Genomic DNA, 19,815 nt, shown 5'->3' on the forward strand with positions numbered 1-19,815 from the left:
AACTTGTCCCTTTACACTAACCTTAAACTCGACTTACAAATAAAATCAGTCAAGTATAAGGGAGTATATTCACCTCGAAATGTGAACTGTGCATGTATATAATATGATCAAGTTTCCCTCGATTTTCGTGAAATTTCCTCAATTTTATCACCACTGTGATTGATAACGCAATAATACGAAGAATTTACTCCCGGGTTCGATTCCCGGTGGGGGCACTCAGTCGAAAAAGTGTCAAACTCTTTCAGGCCAGCCACCCTGAATGAGGTTTTCCTCATTCATACCAGGCAAATGCCGGAGTGGTACCTAACTTAAAGGTCCCACTCCACTTTCTTCCTTACCTTCCCCGGACAGTGTGCTCGCCGAGGGACGTCGTCCTTCAAATGGGACGGGCTAAATTGTCACAGACGCCGAAAGCTAAATTCTAACCTAACGTAACGATGAATTTACCCCATTAAAAAAAAATATATCAAAAATATTCTTAAAAAAAAGTTATCTGACGTTCATGAAACCTAACATGGTTTCTTAGAGGCATCAAGATTTATCACTGCTTATTGGCGTTGGAATTATTCAACAGTACAGAATGAAGAAAAGAAAAAAAAAACTGAACTTTATACTATGCATTGCACAATACATTACTTTTGTATCAATGTAAATAGATGGGCAAAACCGTACCGTATGTTGGAATAGCATACAGAGAACAAAGAACACGTATTAGTAAATATTTCCTACCTTCGTCACTCAAATACAGTATGTATAGGTACTTTCATTCAATACTTCTATTATCAATGGACATTCTTCAGCATTAGAATCATAACCAGTCATTCATTCATTCATTCATTTGTCATGAACACAAAACAATAGAACACTGACAGGATGTAACTGACTCAAAGTGCCCCTCACTACTCATTCTTGACAATATTAAATCTATAGCTATTTGTTTATCGTAATTATCTCTGCATGTACTGTATTATTAATGGTTTTACAATACTTACATTTGGTCATATTAGTACATGTTAATAACGGAACGCATTGTGTTCTTGTTCACATTAAGGAAGTTTTGAGATCATGATTTTGCTCTACATACACAGACACAGCGTTCTTAATTTTTAGAGAAGTAGTTGGTGAGTACTTCACATTGTATGTCTGTAACCAAACTCCTTCTATAAAGATTGTTGCGGAAGTACCGCAGGATTCTGAAATATGTATTTTTGGATAGCGCACATAGTTCGTAATGAAGTCTTAGCCCGACTACGGTAGGTCCGATATTTTTGGAGCTATGGACCTTTAAGGGTTTTTTTTTTCATGTTTTCGACAGCCTATAACTCCGAAAAGAAGCATTTGTGCACCCAGGTTGGTCTATACTTTTTGTCTTATCTTGTTGTCATGAATCACCTCCCAAACGTTGTCGGTGTTGCTCTGAAACACACACAATATATATATATATATATATTAGTAAATGCTTATTTTTGCATAACATTTTATCAAGGGGAGATTTAAACCCCGAAACCACCACTTTCGGGTACGCCACTGCATTTGGTAACCATTTTCATGCATACGTAACAAAAGAGAACTTCCTGACCAACGTCACCGATCTATTACCTATTGCTGTTACGGTCGCAACACTGTTGGCAAACAATATTGAATACACAGATGCCAATTCTGTCCTTTCTTTATGTCTTTTTTTTACTCCACTTTCTAAGAGCTAAATTTAGCAAGCCATGGTGACATTCTTCGACATAGGTTACCGGACTATAATACAGAAGCTCTATTTATTTCATAACACTCCATGCAGGAAACTCATATTAAATATTTTTGGACTCTTAAAAAGTTGAAACCCCTCAAAACCTTTGAGCTTCAAAAAAAAATGTAAATTTTTGCATAATTTTATATTTAAGAAAACTTAGAATTGCCCTAATTACAAATAATAATAATAATAATAATAATAATAATAATAATAATAATAATAATAATAATAATAATAATAATAATAATAATAAATAAACACTTACTCCTTGTTTAAAATATTGAAGAAAGTAACAGTCCCCTTACATTATGGTTCGAAAATGAAATTTCGAATCTTTGATATTAGTACAAGACAATTCTTTCTCATACCGTACGAAAAACAAAATCAGAGCCACTAATGGCACCAAAGCCGTAGGATAAAATGAGTATTTACACCACTTAGTGTCATTCGAGTAGAGGGCGCCATTAGTGCTTCCTAATTGTTTTTCTTGCCTACAAGAAAATTAAATATCAAACATGTAAATTCAAAAACAGTAAAAACTTCTCGCAGATGGACAACTGTGATTAAAGATCTACGTGGATGCGGATATCCACAAAATTAACTTTCTGCAGATATATTTTTACTTTCCATGTAGATGGCAGACAAAATTGAGAATTCTTGTGAAAAAAGCAATAATATTCTTCGAAGTACTTTAATTATCGACTTAGCACCATTATTAAGTTTGATTTTCCTTTTTCTTTTTTTTTCCTTTTTTTTTTTTTTTTTTTTTTTTTAATGTGAACCAACTACTTCTGGTTTTAATACAGAGATTAAATTGGAAATGGAATATATTCTTAGGACGTCTAATTGATTACAGAAAACCGCTTCTCACTATCTGTTATCGCTTTCACTTTATGACAACACCGAAACCGGAAGTGGTTGGTCACTTCCGGTTTGTATGGAGAATTTACAGAAAATTTGACCTATTATTAGAACGCTAAATCGATTCAATAAAACAGCTTCTCGCTACCTCTAATAGTTTTCCCTCTATGTAGATGAATATTGAAGCCGGAATTCGCAATGGATTTCTACCATTTCCGGCTTTGGCGCAGACTTAAGGATGGAAATGAAATACATTGCTGAGACGCATAGTAGATTCCAGAGACCTCGTTTCTGTATTTCCGCTCCTATTCCATAGCAAACAACGTTAAAATCGAAAGTGACTGATTTTCTACTACTTCCGGTTTTAATAGAGAGATTAGAGTGGAGAAGGATTATACTTTTGAGGCGCTTTATTGATTACACAAAACCGCTTCTCGCTGTCGAACATTATTTTTATTCTAAGGCAAACAACGTTAAAACTGGAAGTGGTTGGTTTCATTGACTTCTGGTTTGAATAATGGTTATAAGAGATGATATTACCTACTCTTAAAGCGCTAAACTGATTCCAAAGAACAGCCTCTAATCGTTATCGCTTTTGCTCTATGTGAATCAATATTAGAAACCGTAGTTCTAGTGGATTTATGAAACTTTCAGTTTTAATACGGATATTAAATTGGAGCTAGAATATAGTCTTGGAATGTTTACAGAAAACCGCTTCTCGCTATCTGTTAAGTGTTTTTGATCTATGTAAATTAATATTGAAGACGGAAGATTTAATTCATTTCTACCACTTCCGGTTTTAGTAGAGTTAAGGATAGAGATATAACGCATTCCTGGCATGTAAGGGATTGTAGAAACCCGCATGTCTCTATTACTGGCTTTTCTCTATAGGGATCAACGTCAAAACCGGAAATTATTATTTATTAAACCGCTTCTAGTTTGAGTACTGGAATCCCCCTCCCCCCCCCCAAAAAAAAAGAGCTCGCGTTTCGACCCTCTACTTTTTCAGCCAATTTGGTAAATAAAGATTTGTCAACCTAGTTCTTAATTTGTCTCCCGAACGGACCGACAAGGTCAATACGTATGGGCGCTTAGATAAACCAAACTCCATCGAACAGTTTCTCTAAAATTAAAAACTACGTAAATTAACGAACTTACTTGTACCAGCTGCATGCATAAAGGAATCGCCTTTAGTACTTCTAGAAATTAGGTTATAATGAATTGAGTTTTGTTCAAGTCAACTGTCAAATGACTAAATTTGGCCATCCCTGCTGGTCTAGTGGCTAGCGTGTGCGCCTGTGGTGCATATGGTTCCGGGTTTGATTCCCGAAGGAAATGTTAAGAATCTCAACATATGCGGGTGTTTTAAACTCCACCTTGAACTATAAGTCCACGTCTCATATAACCTCGGTGCTTTGAAGGAATGCTAAACTTCACCCTTTTTTCACACTTGATGTCCCACACTTATGTTTTGCCAGTTAATAGAACACATTATAAGTATTAATGAACTATGATTATGAAACTATGCTAGAGACGGGCGTTCTAATGCTGAGCTATACAGGGTAGCCCAAAAGTAGGTATACAGTACCGTACTGATCAGCTCATTGCATTTTTTATCGTTTCTTATCGTTATCCATCAGGCAGACTTAGTTTCTTTATTATTTGTTTTTAATGTATTTTTACTTATATCTTAAGCTCGGAAGAGCCGAAGCAAATAAACCCATAAGCTAGAATGTTATACTTGATTAATGCAGGAATATATACCTACTTTTGGGCAGCCTGTAGTTTCCCCTTCCCACTCAACCGTAATAATACGATTTACAGCAATGATGGGCAAATAGCGGCCCGCGAATAAAAACGAAAAATGTGATTTGTTCTCTTCTGAGAACATAATTCAATAGTTTCATATTGAATTATTGGACCTTCAGACCTCTGTGTCCTAAATAACCTAATTCGCACATGGTTAATGTTTTTTTTTTTTTTTTCAGTCTCAAATCAGAAAGTATTCAAAAATAATATCCGAATACGATTCTCTGATTTTGTGAAACGTATTACAGTAATAGTTTACAAATCAAAGTATTCAGAAATTATGAGGTCAACATCATCAGTCACTACCAGTTTGGTTAAAGACAATCCGTCACACTCAGGAAACGTTCCTACTTCGTTTAGTTTCAGTTCACCCCCAAGAATAAGAGATATGCACCTACGTATAATGGAACATAGATTAAACACCGGGTTTGAATTAGATTAGCTTGCATGAACAGCAAGAACGCTAATAATTTCCAGATAGGTCTGACGAATATTCCCCCTTTCCTCTGTGGGAGTGCAGGTCCGTATCCACGGGGTCTAGGGGGCCGCCCCCCTTAAAATTTTCACGGTAGGCTTGCAAATGAACTATAATATAGTTGGATCGGGCCCCTAATTTCTACCGCCCCCCCTACATTTTTGCGCTGGCTACCGGCCTCTGTGTGTATGTGTGTGTGTACCAAGAACCCACTGGTCCATACAAATAAATCAAAAAGCAGTGGCGTGTGCAAGGGAGGTTTCAGGATTTACCCTTCCCCCCTTGAGCAAGATATTATGGGAAAATAAAACCTTTATTATATACACGAAAGTCATGCTTGCCCCAAAAGGATACGAGACTGAGTACTTGAACTCCCCTTTGATGAAATTCTGCGTAAGCCACTGCTCAAAAGTAAACAGTAAACTACAAATGAAACCACGAATCGTGACCATTAAAGCAAAGCATACAAGTTCGTTTACATATTTATCAACACATATACATATATATGCACACAGAAATACTACACGAGTGCAACCTTTAAAAGTTGGTCTTGGTATTAAAGATGTTTACAAACAAATGCGATACAAAAGCACGTGTGAAAATATGAAGTATGTAAATTGCTTCCTCTAGTTCGTTTTGTTTACATTGTCATAGCATACTATACTTTTTATGTGCATCGAAAGTATTACTTTGAGGGCGAGAGTTGTTTACTAAATAGTAGAACTCTTAAATTAGGTTACAAAGTAATATCTACCTGTAAGCATATATATATATATATATATATATATATATATATATATATATATATATATATATATATATATATAGAGAGAGAGAGAGAGAGAGAGAGAGAGAGAGAGAGAGATTTTATTATATACCAAATCTTTGAAAACAAAACATGTATAGATCACGATTTCTTCCAGTTACATTTTCGGCTTCCTGGAATTGAATAAGTTCTCCCAGCTAAAATAAATTGTGATTATGTCACTGTTGTACACACACACATCCATTAGCAAATAATGCCCCAGTGCAATCCCCTGATATTTTCATCCTCCCGTAAGGGCATTTTCTGGAAAGCTTCGAATAGGTAACATATGCATTTGAAATAAGGTACCCAACCACAATTGAAGTAGCTAATTCATATAATTCAATCTTCAACGTCCTGTAAGTCATACTCTGTTGAAAGTCAGCAGTAAATGTTAAGTAAATGATGAGAAAATTATTGAAATGCAGATAGTGAGAAATCATTAACATATTATAAACCTCCTCTCCCCCCTCCCTCCACACACAAAAAGTCTCATGTCCTACTATCAAACCACAATTTGCAGTAGAGATGAGCGACCCACTGAGCCATTACGCTCATTTATCACTCATCAGCTTATTTAGTGATCATGGACTACCACATCCGAATTTCGGAACAGAACAGTCAAGGGCATTTCCCCTGACCCTATGCTTATTGACCAAAACATTTCCTCCAAAAGTTAGTCTTATGTTAGTTCTAAATTAAATATACTGCTTCTCCTCATACTGTTTATTATTTTTAAAATTACTGGAGTGCCTAGTTATATGTAGTTATATGTAATAAGGTAAATTAGATCGTTTTTCTATATAGTGCAGGAAAGAAGTGAACAGGTGCATCCGGTCGTTATACGCTACTCATGATTCGTTTTCTTTTAGAAAATGATTTTTTTTATATATATATATATATATATATATATATACATCACGTAAACCAACACATTCAGGAAGGCTCGAAGTCAATTTCACAGCATTTCAATGCAATATAATTTGTTTTTCCTCTATTTCAATTTTGCAACTGAAAATATATTTGCTATAAATTATTTCCCTCTATTGCAAATCTAATACTTTTATTATTTCTTCGTATTGAACTGAGATGAATTATTAATACAATAAATTCATCATTACAGTTCTATACACTTTTTTTTAGTGTAAACAATAAATTACTTTTTTCAATTTCCGATGCATTACTTGATCAAAATTTTTAGAAACATATGATTTGTTACCCCAGCCCAAGGTCACTGAACACACCGGCGGACTTCACAAATAGAAACTAAGTGGCTTAGAGGCTATTTTCGCTTGATTCATTCAGAATAAAGCGAATACATAATATTTCTTGGAAATATTACTATAACATTGTGGTATAAACAATGTTTATGAATCAAATACAAGTAAATTGAGTACTCGGATGTGTTACGTGACTCGCTCACATTGGGTCATGGCAGTCTGCAGACGACACATTCTATACAATACTCCTACCGTAAAAAGCCTGAAAAAAAAAATGAAACAGTGATAATCGATTTTAAATTATAATGCTTCTGTACTTACCCCAGTTTCTTGCTGCACTGCATAGTACTAAATGAAAGGCGATGATTATTAGAAACATCTCGATGAACCGCTAACCGTTTCCACATGCGAGCCAAAGTATCACAACCGTAAGTCCTGCCCTGGCCTCCTGGCAGCTGCTCGCAATGCACAGCAGAACAAGACTCCCTCAACCGCGCGAATGTGCGACTGCTCCTAGTACTCGAGTAGCAATCAGTGTTGCCAACCTGATACCTCTACTTTCCTCTGGAAATTACACCCGAAACATTTCAATAGAACGATAATAATCGGTCGCGTCTTGATAAATAGTCACTTGCTTTCTTGTCAACCATTGGTGTTGTTAGGTATTCAGTTTCTCGTCTTTTGTAAATGAAACTGAAACGACAATTTGGCAGGAGACGTTCAACCTTAGAGTTCACTATACCACTCTAAGGTATAGAGCAGCGTTTGCCAACCGGTGTGCCGCGGCACACTGGTGTGCCGTGAATGGGCCGCCGGTGTGCCGCGAGGAATCGAAACAAAATTATTAATTTTATAGCAATCAAATTGCAAAACGTAGAGAAAAATGTATATTTGTATTTAATATTACTATAAACCTCTACTATGAATCTACAATTTTAAGTTTCATACCAAGTTACTGTTCTGTACATTTCTAGTGTTGAAAAAGGTATCTGTTGTTGCATTGTTATTGTTGCATTATTGCTTCTTTATAATTGCAGACTATTTCATAACTTGAAAATTCAAAATATCATTGAACCCTCTCGACAAATTGCCTACATTTGTGTTTTAAAAGTAAAAGAGATTTTTTGTTCTTTCGTTATTTAATTATCTTCCTTCTTTAGTAAACGGTTGGATACAGTTTTTAAAAAGAAAGCGTGTTTTTAAAAACCTGAGTCCAATTGCTTTCTATTTTAAATTATAATGAAAAATAAGCATAATGATTTACCACGGGGAAAAAACAGTGATAGAGCTTTCTTCTCTGTGAGAAGGAGATCAATAATCACAGAAAAAAATACCACTGTGTTTTATATTTACAAATAATAATATGTATAAGTGTGCCGCGAGAATCCAAGTAACACCCGTAGTGTGCCGTAAGTTGAAAAAGGTTGGGAAACGCTGGTATAGAGAGTCTCAAACTGTGATGAGGGCCACGGTGACTCAGTAGTAGAACGCTTACATCTGGTGCGTGGGGTCTCTATTTCGATCCCCGGCCAAGTAGGTTTGGATAAACAACATTATGTCCGTAGGTTTTCTCAAGGTACTGCTGTTTCCTTTCACATTCTCATTCCGCCGATTCTTCCATCATCATTCACTTGCCAAAAATTAGCCGTCTCCCTTAGTCTGAAGAAGAGCATAAACGTAGAATGTTGTGCCTTGGAAACCTTGAAAGTTTCGGTTTTTCTCAAACTGTGATCTTCGAGGTCTGCCTTTGTGGTCCTCTTAGATTGAACGTTAATTCAAACACGACAGAAAAAATAAATTTTTAAGTGAATTGTGTATCCGCACACCATAGTTGAGCACCTCTAGATTATACAAAGGTTAAGATTTATATTTAAAAAGGTTAAGATTATACATTAGTGGCTCTTTAAGGGAAGGAGCACCAGTAAAAATTAAACTTTTATCTCTTCAAACTTTGGTAAGAGGAAAGAGTGTCCGTGACCGTGCGTACTCACCAAATAGTGTCTGTATTACGGTGTCCATTCAGCGTCGTGAGGACAATAGAAGAGCTACTTGAAAGAAAGAAGTAACGAATTGTGGTCTAGAAAGCCATCATCATCGGCAAGGGAAAACGATATGTTGACCACAAATCATCTCAAAGATATGAGCGCCACGAGCCGGCTGGTAGGCGTTGGGAGTCTGGTTCCCTAAGGGCTGTTTAGTCAGGAGATTAATTAGTTTATTTTCGGTAATTGTTCTGCTCTTAATTTTAAGCCATGAACATTTATTTTGTCCAATGTAACTTCTTCCAAGAGCATCCACTGGATTATACAGATTCTAATTAGTAACAGTATGTATAAATTATTCTCGATAGCCTTCAACTATTACAAGAAAAGCATTAATATGTTTTTCCTTCTATTAATACTAGGGTTGTTACAAAAGTTCTAAGCCTACTTACGAACGGAATAGTAGAGAGTTGATGGATGGTGTTACTTTTCAAGATAGTCTTCTGACTAGCCAACACATTTTGCCCATCGATGCTCAAGTGCGTTAGTGCCACTGGTTAAAAAAAAAAAAAGTCAAAGACGTGTAAAATTTCATCTACGTCCTGCATGACGTCATCGTCAGTGTCAAAATGAGTACATTCCAAATTTTTTTTGAGTTTTGGAACGAGATGAAAGTCCGATGGCGCTAAATCAGGCGAATAAGATGGGTGAGGGACCAATCCGTAGCCGCAATCGTGAATTGTTGCCATAACGATGAGTGACTTGTAGCTAGGGGCATTGTCTTGATGGAGAAACACACCTGCTGTCAATTTCCCACAACGCTTCTGCAAAATATTATCACGCAGCTATCGTAGAAGACCTGCATAGTACTCCCCAATCACTGTTATCCCTTTTGGAACATAATCCACCATCATTATCCCTTCCGAATCCCAGAAAACTGTAGTCATCACTTTTCCAACTGATTTGGCATTCTTCGGTATATGTCTAGTTCTAATACTTCTTGCTTAGATTTACAATTTATATAACAATCCTCGTACCAACACAAAATTATAAAAATGTTAATCAATATTATTTTTAAAATGTTTGTTTATTTATTGAAGTTTAGCGTCCCTTTGCAACACTAGGACTATATGAAACGTAAAGTACAATTTAAAGTGAAATCCGCACTTTCGTAATGCGTTCAAATTGCAATGTTTTCCCACTTAGAATCGAACGCGGAGCCAAGTGCATTTGTAATTATAGGTTTACCACTATACGCGCATTTTTTTTTTTTTTTTTTTTTTTTTTTTTTTTTTTTTTTTTTTTAAGATTATCAATTTGCTTTCGAAGAGGACATGAGTTGGGTATTCCTAAACGTTTCTGGCTAATAAAAGTGTCTCCGCTTGAGAAAAGTTTGCAAAACGCTGCTTTAGTACAGCATACAGTCATCACAATAAAGTCATTGAAGATCGTTTGCATCAGGTTGAGTACTTTCATGTCCGGAAGCGAAGAATTTTCGTGGTCAATCTTCTAAAGACTATTGGCGTCCTGCATTACAGTATGTTTACCTTTCAGAGACAAATAGCCGCCAGAGGAAAATTGTATTTTGTTAGATTTTCCTTCCTTTTTCTTTGTTTTCAATGCTCTAAAACTAAAACGAAGTGCTAATGTGATTTCATGTGAGCCGGTGCGACTCGTGAAAGAAGTCACAGAGGTAAAAATTAAACTTTTGTCGTTTCAAACAAAGGAAAGAAAAGTTACCTAATTTTCTAATTCTTGTATACGACAATTAGAACATTAAGTAAAAATTATTTTGTTAGTTTGAAGCGATAAAACATTATATTTTACTGATGTGAATTCCCTCACGAGCCGCCTCTGCATGCGGGTATGTTTGAGGTTTTTATTTCTCTTTGTCAAGGACCTCACATCTAGTGTTGGGCATTATTCAATTAATTGCAATGAATCAGTCAATTCAAAGTTAAAAAAAATGAAATCTCTTAGTTTAACGTCCCACGTTTATGTCCTTGAGGCTAAGGCAGACGGATGATTAAGGGAAGTGAATGATGATAGAATAATTGGTGGAATGAGATTGTGGGAGGAAACAGGAGTACCACGGAAAAATCCACTGGCACAATGAGAAAGCCCACGGATCAATTGCAATGAATCAATTAATTAAAAGTAATTTCTGTGAAAATTAATTGCAAACTAAATTTAATTGCAATCGCATTACTGAATTTAATTGCAACTGCTTATCACAGCAATTACTTTCAATTAGTTAATTTAGCATTTAAATTGAATTTACAATTAACAATTAATGTGTAAATTTAATTGTTAGTTGTTATAACTCAGTTGAAATTTCCCCGCCAATGCTCCCACTTCCATTTCACCTTTGTATCCTAAACAAAGACATTGCCTTATGGGAAATTAGAAGAAAAAATATTTAATTTCTTTTCTCGATTCTCGTCTCGTAAAGGAGACGAAAATTGGGGTCGCAGTGGCTTAGTGGTAGAGCATTCCCCTCTGGTGCGTGAAGCCCCTGATTCAATCACAACTCACTTCAAGTGAGCTTTGTGGTGGATAAAAACGATATGCATGAGTTTTCTCGGGATTCTTCAATTTTCTCTCACTTTCTTCATTCCATCATTTTGTTTATTTCTGTTTTAGTTTATACAACATAATCGTGTGAGGTAAAACTGAGAGATTACAGACCATTTCACGAGACGAGAAATATGTTTTTAAATTTGAGACGAGACAAACGTGATAATTCTCGTCTCGTTTCGTTTTATCACGGTTTTCGATACGAGACAAGAAGTTTATCGAGTCTCGTGGACTATACTAGTTAACCCAAGCCTTAGATCTCAAAGTCTGTTTTAGTATCATATGTTCCATAGTTTAAAAAAAAAAAAACTATATATAAATTAATAAAATAATTGTGCTTACCAAATGAAGAGAATTTATCAATGTTTAAAGATCATTACACAATTTACTTCAATAATAAATATGATTTAAATATTGTTATATCATACCCTGCGTGGATCTCTCGTGATGCGAAAGAATTGTAGTAACTTCTAAATGTAATTAAGAAGAAAATCAGGGCATACATTTACTAAATGAAACTGTATCTTTTAGGCAAGACGAGAAAAAAATCTTCGAGAATCGAGGCAAAAATGAGACAGAAATCTACAATACGAAACAAGGAAACCGTATTTCTTGTCTCGTCTCATCTCACGTCATGGACAACAATAAAAGTAATTCAGAGATACAGATTTACCATTGGTTGCGTGATTTGAAGTTTTGCATTTCTTTCAATATCCAAGGTATATGAGTTGCCCAATTCCAAAAAGTCTGTTATTCACTTTATTTTCTTACCATCTTAAATTCTACTCCTGAAAATAAGGAAGGTAAGTTTTCTAAAACGTAGGTTAAATACCTGAATACAATAAAAGGGATAGATTAGTTGAAACTGGCTACTAACAAATCAGAATTAATAATAATAATAATAATAATAATAATAATAATAATAATAATAATAATAATAATAATAATAATAATAATAATAATAATAATAATATTCCAGAAAAGTGGACAAGAGACGTGTTATTTAGTATTAAGAGGCCTCATCCCGGCGAAATTAAAATACAGCTAATTTTACAGTAATTATGTGATATCTTCAAATAGATAAAAGATAATTGAAATGCAGAACAAGAGCGCCCTAGACAATATTATTTTGTGTGAGGTATCGTTATCACAAGTCACCTAGTGGCTTTCCGTTTCCAGCCGTTTAGAAACGCGAAAATAAATGCCGATTTTCAAAATGACCAGAAATCAAAAGCAGATAAGTGGGTCGTGATAACGATATCTCATGTAAAATGATATTGTCTAGGGCGCTCTTGTTCCACATTTCGCTTATCTTTTATCTATTTGAAGATATCACATAATTACTGTAAAATTAGCAGTGTTTTAATTTCGCCGGGATGAAGCCTCTTAAGTTTGAATATTACTAAAATGGTCTTACAGAATTCACAAAAGTAATTTTTTATATTAGCGACTATTTCTGATATAATTCTACCAAAAACTCTAATGTACTTACTCTCTCTGTCCCTGTATTCGTCTGTACTACTGTAATACATCTCAAGAAGAGCTTATTGGGTCACCAAACTCACCATCTATTTTAGCCAAGGTGTAAAGCGTCAAAAGTTGTGAATTGAGCTCAATGAAAAAGGAAAAATTCAAACCGGAAGTAATATAAATCAACCATTTCCGGTTCTAACATTGATTATAGAGTAAAAATGATAGGCTAATAGATAATGGCTAGTGATTTCCTGCAATGGGTTAAGTGTCTCAAGAATATAGTTTATTTCCACCCTCAACTCTCTACTAAAACCGAAGTTATAAAAATTCACTACAATTTTCTGTTTGAAAATTAATGTAGAACTCCTTCGTGGCTAAGCGGTTAGCGTACGCAGCTTTTACATGGAACATCCGGGTTCGATTCCCGATCGGAGCAGTGTCTCTTTCAGAAACTATGTTCCCGGGGTCACGCTTCATATTCGGGGGGGGGGGCACTGCTCGTACTATTCTATTTATTATTATATTATAGACGTATTATCATGGTCTCCTCCGGAGGAGGGGCACTCTCAGAGCTCCGGGAGAGAAGTGCCCCCTAAAAACATGTCTGGGAAAAACACTGGACGGGAGTGCATGTGGTTCGGATTCTATGTTAATCAGTAAGTCCCGTCTCATATAGACTCGTTGCTGAAAGGAACATTAAACTCAAAATCAACTCAAAATTGATTTTGAGTTTGGTATACCAAGAGGAAACATAATAAAAGAAGCTAGATGCATAATTTTTGGAACCGTTTACGCGTTCTAACAATAAATATCATCTTCTCTCTTAGCTTTCTATTCAAACCGGAACTGGATCAAATGAACCACTTCCGATTGTAACGTTGATAGCTATAGAGTCAAATAGGTAATAGAGAAAATTGGTTTTCTGCGATCAATTAAGCGTCCCAAGCAGGGACGTACGCAGGAGGTGGGTCCTGGAGGTCCGGATCCCGTCCCGAAATTTTGACTTTTATATAAATTTACACTAATTTTAGGAGCGATTTTAGGAATTTTAATATAAAATACCCTCATATTGAGTTTGGACCCCCCCCCGAAATAAATTCCTGAGTACGCTACTGGTCCCAAGTATACCCCAATATAATCTCCTCTTTAATCTCTCTACCAAAACCGGAAGTGTGTAAAATCTACCAATTCTGGTTTCAATATGGATTGAGAAAATATTCCAACCTAGAAACCAATTCTTTCGCATGGTGTACACACTTCTACTTGTTATATATATATATAACATATATATAACAAGTAGAAGTGTGTACACCATGCGAAAGAATTGGTTTCTAGGTTGGAATATTTTCTCAATCCATATTGAAACCAAATATATATATGTGTGTGTGTGTCGAAAAACATGTTTAAAGCGTCATATTATATATATATATATATATATATATATATATATATATATATATATATATATAGTGTATAAAGCACGATTCTAAAACCGGAAAAACAGTTCTAGAATTTTCTGTAGACATAAGTTTACAGCTGAGAACTAAATTAAATTTTCTTCCATCGCAGTCTATAAATATGCTATGGTCGACCAGATCGATTTTAGTTATTTGATATGTGGTCAGCACATTGACTTCCATCATCTTTATTTGTGAAATTAAATATAATTACGACTACTTTTCTTTAGAAATAAAACACTAATATTTAGCTTAAAAAAAAACAGAACATATTTCAAAATATTATTATGCTATTACATTTCATTAAATAGAGATGGAAAGCAAGAACATGAATTAAAACATTTGTATTTGAAATTGTCGAAGATAACGTGGCGAACTTTAAGGTTATTTCTGTGATAAATGAAGCAATGGTTCATATCAAAATACCTGCAATGAAGAGCAAGTATTGAAAGATACTGATAACATTCCTCCTTATACGTTAAAATATAAATTTCTTGAATATTTAGTAGACCCTATACGTACGTACCTTTTCATCTCGAAATATAAATCTTGAATTCGATTCTCGGTCGAAACTATAAAACGTTAAGAACTTTTAATTTTAAGAAATTCATCACAAATTTAACGTCCTGTAGCTATAATGATTGACGTAATGGACGAGATCAAGGGTGATCCATTTTTTGTTTATAAATCATCATCATTAACATTACATGACCACTACATGCTAGACTTTTAGGTCAAACTTAATTTTTTTTTAAATATATTTAAAAAGTAACAAATAACTTCAATGTTTCATTGCCAAGCTTAATAACAGATAAAGTTTCATAATGCTAAAAATAACCTCATTTTCATAATGTATGTCAAAATTTCATTTGAAAACAGTAAAATACACAAGATATACATTTCAAAGAACGCCTGAAGTACTATTGCTTCTCTCTCTCGACTAATAAGAGTTCGGTGAATAGTTATTGTTAAGTGTTTGTTTACTGATAAAGATAATTGCTGATTGAACCGTATAGTTTGTTTCATTATCTAACAAATATACACATTTTCCATATTTTCCCAGAAGATAATCATATAATTATATTTGTATATGTAAGTGGTAACTTATTCCTTTACAAAAATAAGGTTAATAGCACTTACAAATTTAAAACAAGAAACAGTTAAAAAAAAAAAAATCAATACGAAATTCTTCACATTCAATCATTCATGGAAAAGATGAAATTTTGTAACTTTTCTCACGTCTATGCCCTTCAGGCTAAAAGAAATGGATGGTTAATGAATGTGAATGATTACAAAATAATTGGTGGAATGCTAGTGTGTGAGGAAAGGGGAGAAGTTCGAGAAAATCCATGAACAAGATGTCCACAACAAGTTCACATGGTCCGGATTAAGCCAGGGAGATCTTGCATCAGAGGTTAACTCTCTACGACTGATCCACCGTCTATTCATACTCAGTGGCATATTTCATTCATATGTTGAATTGGTTTAAGTAAACATACCTAGAACATGATGGTCTTTAGATTTTACTGCTGCTCAGAAACGGATAACATTGGTCGTGCTGTTAGTGGTGACAAATTGTCTCACATTGCTCGAGATTTTGGATATGATCCTAGAACTGTAAGGTAGTGACTGGATCATGGAGGCAAAGAAAGGGCTAAGTCAAAACCTAAGACTGAAAGACCGTGAGGAACATTAGTAATTCAATATTGTACTCTCGTCCAAATGTGAAACCACCCTTTGCGTCATCGATCTGTCTTCAAAGACAAAATAGAGGAATTACCATGTTCACAAAAAATGGCAAGACGACGACTTATTGCAGCTGAACTCCATCACTCACATCCAGCCATGAGAACTGCTCTAACAGATTACCATAAATAAATTGTTGTCTAGAATGTGCCCAAAAGAATGTGTCTTCCACAGGTCTACTGAAATCTCGTCACTTGGTCTGAGGAGGTGTACTTCCCCGATCAGCAAGGAAGAGCGATATTATAGGCTGCGCGGGACATGACATCTTCCACAATATATTTTTCTTTATTCCCTTATTCCCATAGATTTCATGCAATCTCAAACACGAGGCTTATTTTGGAAGATTGATGAAAGGCATATACCCAGTTTCACTCAAATATAATAAGCTTTTACAGGGTTATAATTGAACAGACAGACTGGTGGATAGACAGACAGATCCAAATGCCGGTTGAATCAAATGGGAGAAGTTCGTTGAATTATATTTAGTTTCTGTAGTAAGCTTATTTCTATATTTTATAAACGGAGGAAAAATTTAAACAACTTTTCTTTTGGTTGTTTTACACTTGTTTGCCTTCTTATATTAGCAGGTAAAGAAAACAAAGTAATACTACTATTTATGGTTATTTATTTGACGATAAAAAAAAGGAAAGAAATAAGTATTCTTAACTTAATGAACACTAGTACACAGAGTGGTAGATTAACATGCAAGATCGCAACCACTAAACTACATATCCACAATTCAACCTACTCCTTTCCTGTAATAAATTTGAAACATTGAAGTGATTTTTATATTTCTGTTGTGTAGGACTATTAGTGCTTTCTAAAAGTACTGGAGAGGTTTGAGAAAAGCCTTCGGGTCTCATCCTAAACGAAGGGAAAATCCCAACCTACACCTCGCGGGAGAAAGCGGACAACGTCTTTGGCGGCTAACGTAGGTGGGGACCGACCGACTCCCGGGATAAGGAGTCAGCTTCTATCAAGTGCCAACGATCTTCTCGGAGGGCGGATGAGCGGGTCGAGGTCAGGGCACCTTCTTGTCCTTAGGAGGAGAAACTGTCCCGGGATCGATCCCAGCCCCCGCCAAGTGAACTTTGTGGTGGAGAAGCACCGTGTGCGTGGGTTTTATCGGGGTTCTCCCGTTTCCTCCCACTTTTTCATTCCATCATTTCATTCATTATTCATCATCACCGTGTCCTTTAGCCTAACCGGCATAAGCGTGGGACGTAAAACTCAAAGATTTCATTTCATTTACTGCACCATAGAGATGAGGTCAGGAATTGCCATAGCTAAAGAAGCATTCAACAAGAAAAGATCACTCTTAACTAGCAGGCTCAATATTCGACTTAAGAAGTTGGTCAAATGCTATATATGGAGCATTGGACTGTATTGTTCAGAGACTTGGACATTACGGAAGTTAGAGAAGAAATATTTGGAGAACTTCGAAATGTGGTGTTGGAGGAAGATGGAGAAGATAAAATGGACAGAGAGAGCAACAAACGAAGATTTTTTAAAACAGATAGGAGAGAAGAGGACACTTCTAGCCACCATTCTTCGTAAAAATGCCAATTGGATTGGACACATCTTGAGAAGCCACCATTCTTCGTAAAAATGCCAATTGGATTGGACACATCTTGAGAAGAAATTGTCTTCTTCACACCACCATAGAAGGAAAGATGGAAGGAAAGCGAAGAATAGGAAGAAGAAGAACACAGCTGATCGATGATTTGAAAGATAGGAGAAAATATTGGGAGTTAAAAGAGGAAGCTGAAGATCGACAAAAGTGGAAGAAACATTTCCAGGCCCAAATCTAAAATTGAAAAAAAAAAAATCCTCATTTGTCCCAGGACCTACCGAAAGGCAGAATACGTAATAATAATAATAATAATAATAGGACTATTAGTATGTAAAGTTTTGCTGTTTTCCTTGCTTCTTACTGTATTTCTATTATGTGTTGCGTAAGCTGCGTTAGTAAAAGTAATATCTCTTGATATTTTACCAAGATTCATAGCTTTAAAAGTTTTAATAAGGTCAATTAAATGATAAAGTGAACTTAACGTTATGTGAACTGATTTTATCATACCTTGTATTGCTACAAGGTGTAGTAGACACTAATCCGTAGAAAAAACTACATTATTTTTTGTGACACAATACCATAATCACATGATAAGAAGGAGTTTTACGAAATGTGACCTCTGAGAGAGGAAACGGGGTGAGCGCTCACGTAACTTCAGTGAAATCGGACTTGCATCAACAAGTATTTTGAAAGCACAAAAAATGCACATGCTTTTTGAAATATTTTCCATAAATCTTACTCTTTCGATGAGAAAAACGGGCGCTCTGCTAATTATTTTATAATCTGAACTAAATGTGAAGGTCATTATGGTCATTATGTGTGGATTATTCATCCTAAATAAAAAGTATTTACATCATTTATCTCACTTTATATGACGAATATATCGTAAAACAGATCTAATTAGTAATTTCTAAAAGGAAAACAAAATAAATCAGAAAGAGTACAAAGGAAATAATCAAGAAACGCGATTATTCTAAATTTAATTTTCCATTGCATAGAAACGATTTCTTTTCGTGTCTCATGCAATTAGCTTTCAATCGTTCAACATTAGCCGGAAGCAAACATGCAGATAGAGCAGAAAAAAAAAAAAAAAACATACAATGAAACTGCAGACATAAGATGGAAACACACTGAAGAGAACGTTCTCATCACAAGCAATTGATTTGCTGAGATAGGGACGCCAGATCCTTCGAACAACGCCGAGCGAAGTTACAAATAGAAGCAAGAACTTGTAACACTAAGCTTTTTACCTCGATATTTCAACCGCGCGACTTCTCTGTGTGCGAGATACTCCGATTTGTATTAGTTTGTTATTGAAGCATATACGAATCTGAAGAAGAAAATACCTAAAATGAGAAAAGGACTGTCATAGACTTTTAGGGTATTTCAGATCCTTAGGAGACACCCTCGTGCTCCTCCCAAAAGAGGGAAAATCACCGAAAACTTCGCCCATACAGAAAAGAAGGAAGAGATGGTTGCCTAGCAGTCTACGATGCTGGAGTCCAGATTCCTAGTTGGTCGCCGCCCAGAGCTAATCTCCAAGCAATTTAGATGCTTAATGGACTAAAAACCTTCCCACCTCATTTTTCGGACTAAGACAAGTGTCACTGAATAACCTTCAAGAACTGTGTATTAGTGATGTGTTAGTGTGAGTGTTAATACAGACTACAACAAACTGGAATGGATGGAACTAAATCCGTAAGTAGTACTCATTTATTGGCAAATCCGAGTCAGTTGCAGTTTCTATACATATACTCTCCGTTCTGCTCTCATATCTGAATGTTTCCTTTTAGGCTGTGTTGTTTCCAATCTAACACTAACCCAAAATTTTATCGGGAATTAAATTTCAAATTAGATTCGTTTTAAGAAACAAAGGCACTCGCATTAAAGCCTCACACATTGCCTTTGCTGTGAATGAATGTTTCCTTTCTACTCGTACATTTCCTCCTCGAAAACTGTGTACCTTTCATTCACCCAAAATGCTCTCCCTAATAATATAAAAATGAAGATACGTTCTAGGTTGCAGGTACGGAAACCTCACCTAGACAAGAACGTTCAATGTGCGCTGTGCCCTGAGACCAGGTAAGACTCAG

General features: G+C 35.4%; 1 protein-coding gene across 1 annotated transcript in view; it reads right to left on the bottom strand.

Moving 5' to 3' along the window:
• cue (Low-density lipoprotein receptor repeat domain-containing protein cueball) overlaps nucleotides 1-7,429 on the bottom strand; it is a 65,565-nt gene extending 58,136 nt beyond the window's left edge. Inside the window, exon 1 of the mRNA XM_081745188.1 lies at nucleotides 7,236-7,429. Coding sequence (XP_081601314.1) covers nucleotides 7,236-7,293 — 58 coding nt within the window. The 5' untranslated portion in view covers nucleotides 7,294-7,429. The remainder of the gene's footprint in view (nucleotides 1-7,235) is intronic.
• Nucleotides 7,430-19,815: the final 12,386 nt, after the last annotated feature.

This window comes from Thermobia domestica, chromosome 18 (assembly GCF_964235325.1).
Source record: "Thermobia domestica chromosome 18, izTheDome1.hap1.1, whole genome shotgun sequence".
Classification (NCBI taxonomy): domain Eukaryota; kingdom Metazoa; phylum Arthropoda; class Insecta; order Zygentoma; family Lepismatidae; genus Thermobia; species Thermobia domestica.